We start from the raw sequence: 8,280 nt of genomic DNA, 5'->3' as shown, positions 1-8,280 counted from the left end.
CCCCCCACCAAAAGCCTCAGCAGCAGCAGCAGCGGAGATGCGTAGTTTTTTGGAGAGGCTGATGATGATACAACCCCAAGCACCTTTAATTTACCGGTTCATATGTCTTAGCACACCCAAGCCGCAGAGGCTTGGTCATTTTGCAGTTTGTGAAGCTGTCTCCTGGTCAAGTCATGATGCTTCCATAAGGTTTGCTCTGGGAATCCCTCATTCAGTCCCAATACTAACCAATCGCCGAATATACTTCTTTTTTTTTCCCTGAAGTACAAAATTGCTTGAATTCCCCGAAGAATGAAAGGCAGAACTGTACTCAAGGACATACTAAAGTGCTGTGGTACTACATTTCGCTGACGCCAAGATGCTCCCCACCTATTTCCAAACTTGGACTTCCATAATCGCGTTCCATTTCCAGTTGTTTAATGGGGCCGACACTCTGGAGCGCTCAACAGGGCAAACCAAAGGTAATAAAGAAAAAATGCTGCTCAGCTGCCGAAATGACCTCTCTCAAAGCCAGCTCAGTTTTTGTTCGACTGATTCTTTCTTTGCTCCATGCAAACAGCAGAGCATCCCGCATCCCGTTAAAGGCTTACTGCAGCTTTGCCAAAAATGTGCTCTTCCAAACAGCCACATTCCCTGAATTCTGGGCAGAGAAGAAACGCCGCCTCATCCGCAGCCTTATCTTGAGCTCAGCCAAACCACGTGTCAGGCTCTGCCGTCTCCGGGCAGGCTTGATGGCGTCGGGCAAGCGCGCGTAACACGCTGCGGTGAAAAACACCCACTCTCCTCCACGATAACAAGACTGACAGAGGAGATTAGGTTTGGTACAAAGGGATTATTGAATGGCTTTTTGACGTAGAAGGCGGTCGTGTACGGGCTCTCCTTCTTGGGGGAAAGAAATCACGGGTTTTACAATGAGCGAGGCAACTTCAAGAAATGCAGTTTTGAATAAATCCTGGTCTGCAAAGTTAGTCTCGGCACAACGCACAATACGCCCATTTATTGACTTGGATTAGAAGATTAGACTTTGCAGTATCGGTCACTGTTCAAGGAACAGCATGTGCTTGTGCAGGTAACAAGCATCACCTGCAAAAGCCATAAATAACATTTAAAATCACCTTGACTACCCAACTAACCAGAAACACTGTACAACATAAGCGTACTGGATGAAATTCTGGGTTCACCGAAGTCAATCGTACATGACCAGGATTTCACATATTGTTCTTATTTAAGTACAGTTGTTTTGCAATGCTTATTCCAAGTAAACTTGGATTGTAAATACGGAGCGGTGCCAAAAAGAGTTGAGCTGCAATTGCTATCCAGATACTTACGGATATGTCATACCGGGTGCGATCTGGTACGTTATACAACCTATTAATTAGTTCCACAACATCCTTCATACATTACTCAGCCAGTCCCTCTTTTCCAAATTTCTGGTTTTCCAGTTGCTAGTTTTGAATCGCCACATCAGGCAATGCTATACACGGGTCGAGAACCCTTAGCAGGATTCCTGGTGCTTGGCAATGCCTTGAGCCCCATAACACCGTTAGGCGTGTCTCTCTAGAAACCTCTGGCAGCAGCAAAATCCAGTGTTAACAGCAGCCCTGGGAGCTTTACCTCTTCCCATTGGGGCTGGCACAGCTCTTCGTAAAATGTGACGCTTATCATGGCCGGAGCCAATGCTGTCTCGCAAAGAGGAACCAACCGCCACGTCACTTGATGCAGGGTGCTGCGCCCCACCGACCACCAGCCCTTCGTCCACCCGTGCGTTCTCCCGCTGCCTCCCACCACGTTACCAGCAGCTGCAGGGACTGCTGCAGGCACGGTTTGCACCACGCTGCTGTGCCTCCTACGTTACTGAGGGGGAGAGGTGCATCTACAGCTAAGGGCTCCATGGGCCACGGTGAGCTGCGAGGAACACGCAGGTAGAGGAGGACACCGGTCCCTGGGGAGTCCGCGGCAGTGGCATAGCAACATGGAAGAGAAGCAATGCAATGGGAGGTGGTATAGGGACGCCACGGGACTTGGGGCTGCTGTCGTTACAGCCAGCGGCTCTGGAGTGAGCTGTGTGATACAAGCGCGTACGTGGCCGTGTACAGTACGGACTTGCCTCCAGAGCATAACTCAAACTTGTCCTAAAACCAGCTTCTTGCCTTGCAGCGTCTCCAGGGCTCTGCAGCATCTGGAAGAAACTGCTGAACTGTATTAGAACAACCGGCTATGGTACATCTAGGGACATGGAGGAACTGTTGTTCTTGTACAGAGCTGTCCTTCCAAAACATCTCCCTGCCTGTTCCCTGCTGGATACATGCATGGATTTATATATATACACATAGACACACTCACACACAATAATAATGATAATTTTTTGACCTTCAAAGTACAAATGTCTGAAATAAAACCATTCACGTGTAACGGTAGAGGCTTACCTACATCCCTGTCCCTGATACAGTAGTCTGGAGAGCTTTCAAAGTATACCAGGTCATTCTTAGTTGGCTTCTTAAATCTCTTATTAGCCACAGTGAAACCCGTGCCATCTTGATTCATGACCACCTGAATCGCTCCATTGTATTTCTTCCACAGATAATCTCCCGTTTTCCTAAAGTCTGCCATGGCCAGCCAACAGGTCCTTAGAGTGCATGATCCACTCACACCGTGACATTTGCACTCCTGTTTCAAAAACCGCTTCACGGCCTGTTTAGAAACGCAGTAAAATATACACAGGTAAAACAAACTGTAATTTACGCTTCTCAGCCCTCTTCCATCCATCCTGCGATGCCAGGCTCGGAATGGGACTCCAAATGATGGTCTGTAGTGACACCCACTGGTAGCATCAAGTCATCCCCACATGGTTGGTCTGCTCTGGTCACTTGACTCAACCGTGGGCACAATCCTCCGGTTGGTGGGCTTACCTTCCCTGCTCCTGCCAGCCATCCCAAGGAGTGGGATGGTCCATGACGCTTGGACACAGACTGGACAGGAGGAAATGACCTGGGAAATGGGCAGAATCACTCAGCCCCTTGGGAGGTGAAGGTACCCCCTTTCCCCATCATTCCAGCTGACGCATCACCGTGCTGACCCCTTCTAGCTCACCCTCATGAAGTTGCCCTTTGCCCTGAGTAGCGTTTCAAACGCTGCCCAGAAATTCATAGGCATTTCATATTTAAATGATTTTACAGAGACTGTGCCAAGCGCCGTACCTAGGCTAGGCAGCGGATCTACGCAAAATTTTAAAATACTGTATTTTTATAAACCTTCTAACAAACATTTTAGAGTAAGACCTTCATTAGCGAGGACTGGGGAGATCACCCTCATCATTAATGTAATGTCTGGATGGCGTTAAAGCCGTTTCAGCTTCATCTCAGACATTTAAGCTATCTGTGTGACGCTGAAGAACAACAGATGGGTTCATATGCAATAAATAATTAATTCCTCATTCTGAAGATATGGATATTTGATCTATAAATATTATGCCTTAAGGGTTCATGAAATATGCACGTTTTAGAGTTTGTACAAGAGGAACAGCATCACGGGAGGGAGATAAGAGAGAGGAAAGCTCCATGATGAGCTGTAAGACTGACGCACAGTGGGGCAGCATTTTTCAGTCAAGCACTTAGTAATGAAGCGAGAATGCGTTACAAAACCAAAGCACTTTCAACTTTCTTTCCAACTTGTACATGATACGACTACTTCAGAGGAGTTGCTGACATCCCCACAGCCCCACTTTGTTACCAATGGTACTATCACAAAACTGGGATCTAAGCGGATGCTTGGTTTTAATTATATGAGTAGAAATCAGTTTAACTACTTGTACATTTAAAACAGCTTGCTGGAATAGTGGAAGCAGCACATAGAAATGCAGGACTTTTTTTTTTGTCAGTGATGTTTCTGTACTGATACACAGCATGTTATTTCATATGATGCATATTGGAATATTATAAATATTTACTCTATGTATATTTGAATTAGTAAAACCTGAATAGGCCAGTTTTAAAAGAAACCTATTGACACCCCTTTTGGGGGTGAGAGAAAGCCGAGGGCACAGCTGGTCCTACCCAGATCCGAATGCCAGGCTTGTGGGCGGGCTGAGGTAGTAAGATCCCTGCAAAGCTAAACCTCTGCTATCGCACTGCAGATGCAAACCAGCATCCTTTGCTATAAAGCAGGTCCTAGAGCATATGAGAACATGCTGAGTATTTTTAATCAAATGTATTTAATTGAAGCCTCTCGATCTTTTTCTAGAAAACCTACCTGCTTATCAATACTGTCTTATTATTTGGCATACATATTTTTTTTTAAACTTGCTAATAACTCCTTCAGAAAGTACTTCCCAGCACAGAGCTAATTCACTCCTATAAATTTTTTGATTGTAGTGTAGACTGCAGGCTCTTTTGGACATTAACATAAATACAGCCATAGTATTGCATATGCATATCACTGACCTGAACAGCCTCATCCGTCTATATTGCGTATGAATTACGCCTGCTGGTAATAAACAGGTGGAAGAGAGATGTTGAAGGAGAACTATTTATCAGAAAAATCATCTACTTGCAGGACAATTCATTAAAATTGGATCTTTTCTTCTAATAAGGGCTAGTTAATGCTGAGCAATTTTACCGTTTATAAAAGGGAAATTTTTAAAACAAAAAGACGAGAATATTAACAATTTACTTCCTACTGAACATATGCTAAGGAAAATCAAAGAGGAGAAACAAGAAGTCTCTGCAGATCATTTTAGAAGTGCTTGGTCTAGCACTATAAAATACTTTCTTGTATTATTTCAGATGTCGTGGATGCAGCCAATTTTGAGTATGTTTTGAGTAATGAAATGGTGTATTCCAGTTTCAAGCGCTATTCTTACTATTTATAGCTACTGCCGCAAGATGTTACTGCACGCATCCCTCAGCCCTTGCACCAGCAGTGGGCGATACGCCTGGCAACTGCTCCTTCTACTCACCTACAATAAGAAAGTAAAGACTCTTCTTGTTGCAATTCAAGAATGGTATTTTAATGCAACGTTTAGAGAAGGGTTTTGTTTAGAGCAGGTCATGCCCCAAGGCCAACGCCTTTTGGAGGGACACGTATTTTGGATTTGTTTTCTTAAAAAGTGAAGCAATTGCATTTTATCTCTGCTCATTTTGTGTTTACGTTTACCAAATACATACAGGAACAGACAGGGTGGGGTTTTTTCTCCAATGCTATTTTGAATTTGCTCTTTAATAATCAGGCCTGTTCTTCGGTGTGAGATCTCTGCCACGCTGAACCTCCAAGGGAGACAGAAATAGCACCTCCAGATCCTGCTCATCCCATCCTTCACCCCATCCTTCAGCAGTTTGCTGAGACCAGCCAGCAAGGGCCAACCATTACCTGCCCCAGACCCGTGAGAGCTCCCTGAGAGCGAGCATCTCCAGGCATCTGTTGGACGGACACCCACCTTCCTTCCAGCTCTGTTGTTGTGGAGGTTCATCAGCGCTCTTGCATCTTTCCCTTTCCGTTCTTTGGCATCTACGAAGGCTCTGGCAAATTTAATGCCGTAGTCGATGTTATCACTGCAGCCCCCCCAGTCAAAATGGCCCTTGCTGTCCTTGGCAGAGCCTTTCTTCTTGGGATCGCAGGAGCAGGATTTCAGCTCCCCTTGGCTACATGCCCTGGTGATGGCAAAAACAACTCCGGCGGAGGAGATGGCATGTACAAAAGCAGATTCCCGACTACCTGAAACCAAAAAGAAAAAAAAAAGAAAAAAGTCACCTTAAAAATCGTTGAGGGAGGTAGTTAGTTTGAGCAGCTATCCTAACTCCAGCCATTTACCCTGGACTTTTTTGCTGAGCAAAAGATAAAACTGGGCTGAAATCACACACTCCCTGGAGCCAGAATTAGTCATGGCTTAAACTTGGACCCCTCCCTGGTAAAAGCTCATCAATATAGTGTTGGAGTTGGAAAACATGAAACGTGTGCTTCTGATATTGATTAATATACTTCCGCGGATCAGTTGTTTTGTACAGATATGTGACCAGGACAGCTGGTATTTCTATCGTGTTCCATTGATTCAGGAAAATATATGAAGTGCTATCTCAGAGATAGGTTTAAGAAATGATTACGTAGGGACACTGGAACAACATGTAAGTTGCAAAACACTGCAAATAGCTCCAGAAACGAGCTTTTCCTCTTCTGAAGCACTCGGAATAAACTTCCCTGCTTAAAAGGCAGTAAGGGAGAACTCTTGGGTGTTATTTTCTGAAAATCAGTTACATTTAGCTTCTCTGCCTAGAACCAAGCCCGGTAACCATAATTCACACAAACAAGTTCCATTGAATCAAGGGCACTGCTTGTGTCATGCTCGAGGCAGGACTCGGCCTGCCAGCTGTGACTTCCACACGCCAGCTGTGCAGGCAGTTTTCCCTTAATGAAGTTACTTTATTATACCAAAGATTTTCTGCATTTCTAGACTATGCCTACTCTTAAGCTATTGGGTATGCGTATCAATGCAGTAATCACCTAGGTTTGTTTTAAGAGGTAGTAATTTACAATACAGAGCTGGCATATATTAGCAGGCTTCTATGTATGGTGATGGGATACAGTATCTGAGGTCACTAGCAGTGAGAGAGACCCATTCAGAGGACTTGTTAAGCCTTAAGGAACGTTAGCACAGTAGAGTAGGACCCTAAAGAGGGAACGTTATCTGTGATTTTATTGTAAGGGCGGTGTTACCCCATCTAACTTATTATTTAGTATTTATAATCTGGTAGCATCTAGGTGTTTCAAGTGGGAACGGGCCCTAGGCTTCTGTGTGCTGGGCAAACCTTAGGCAAATGGCAGCTCACAGCTTGCAAAAGGACTGGGCAAACCCTGCCTTCCCCACGCTGCCTTCGGAATCAGGCAGGAGGTATCGTGGCTTCTTACAAATCACGCTCTTCTGAAGACTGATTTCTGAGAAAAAGTATTCAGAAAGAGCAAAGCATTTTAAAGCATTAATTAAAAAGAAACACTGGATGCTGATGGAAGAGAAGTGGTTCATTTGAGGTTTTAAACTAATCAAAACCACTTAATTTCAAATTAGAGCAGTATCAAGCTACATTTTGCCCTCTACAACTGCCTGAAAGGAGGCTGTAGCGAGGTGGGTGTTGGTCTCCTCTCCCAGGTAATGGGTGATAGGACAAGGGGAAATGGCTTCAAGTTGTGCCAGGGGAAGTGTAGGTTGGACATTAAGAAAGATTTTTTCACCGAAAGGGTTGTCAAGCATTGGAACGGGCTGCCCAGGGAAGTGGTCAAGTCCCCATCCCTGGAGGTATTTAAAAGTCAGGTAGACGTGGTGCTTAGGGACATGGTTTAGTGGTGGGATGGCAGGGTTAGGGTAACGGTTGGACTTGGTGATCTTCAGGGTCTTTTCCAACCTAAACAATTCTATTCTATTTCCCACCGCAATCACTGCCTGATCAGGCTCAGCATAGAGCTCAGAAGCCCAGTGCCTTAATTCTCTCCCATGAGCCAACAGTGAAAACTTCATTTTTGGAAAAACTGCATTTTTACTTTTTTTTTTTTTTTAATGAAATAACCTCATCAGACTTAGGCCACGTTCTGCCAGACGTGTTTTCCTGAATCTCAGACAAGCCTCATCGAAAACTTCAGGCTGATGGGTGACGTTACTGGTTACTCACAAACGACTGCTAAGGGAACATGAACCTGGTTACAGGAACCAGCCGCTTACCAGCGGCGGAGCCTGGCACCAAACGCTGCCCCGTGGATGAAATCCCACTGCTTGGTGTCTCCTTTCCTCCTCCCCATCCCCATCCCTGGGGCAATGGCCCCAGGGTACTTTTGCCCGCCCCTCCCTGCAGGTGCCACGGCTGCTCACAGCCTGGCGGGGCTGGCTGGAAGGGTGCCGGGGACATCCCAGGGACACGAGTGCCAGGGCAGGGCCAGCCCCACCAGCCACATGCCCCCGCCGCGTGCCCAGGTGTGGCATTTGGCGAAAAGGGCTGCAGTTTAGCAGAAGCTCAGCACAGTTGTCACTCGGGTGGGGACATCCTGGCATGGCAACAAGTCTCAGCCCTTTCTTTGAGTCAAAAGGACCGTATAAGCTGTCTGGAGGCTCGCTAGATGCCTCAGCCTGACATTTAGATGGCAACAACACCCCGCTTCACCATCCTCCCTCGGGGTGGGAAGCACATTGTAGTCCTCAGCTGCAGGGGGGACTGCACAAGCCTGGCTCACCCCCATCAGACGTGTCCCCCACTTACCTCTCTCATGGAGCCTGATCTGGGGAACCGGCTGTCGCCCCCCCGC

General features: G+C 46.1%; 1 protein-coding gene across 1 annotated transcript in view; it reads right to left on the bottom strand.

Annotated features, from left to right (window-relative positions):
• Window positions 1–8,280, bottom strand: part of WNT2 (Wnt family member 2) — a 16,970-nt gene that overhangs the window by 6,183 nt on the left and 2,507 nt on the right. Inside the window, exons 2-4 of the mRNA XM_035902193.1 lie at window positions 5,806–5,819; window positions 5,432–5,745; window positions 2,427–2,691 (exon numbers count right to left, since the gene is read on the bottom strand). Coding sequence (XP_035758086.1) covers window positions 2,427–2,691; window positions 5,432–5,745; window positions 5,806–5,819 — 593 coding nt within the window. The remainder of the gene's footprint in view (window positions 1–2,426; window positions 2,692–5,431; window positions 5,746–5,805; window positions 5,820–8,280) is intronic.

The sequence above is a fragment of the Egretta garzetta genome, unplaced genomic scaffold, assembly GCF_000687185.1.
Source record: "Egretta garzetta isolate BGI_Z169 unplaced genomic scaffold, ASM68718v1 scaffold169, whole genome shotgun sequence".
Lineage (NCBI taxonomy): Eukaryota > Metazoa > Chordata > Aves > Pelecaniformes > Ardeidae > Egretta > Egretta garzetta.
Note: the sequence above shows the minus strand (reverse complement) of the source record. Positions and strands in the feature narration are given on the sequence as shown.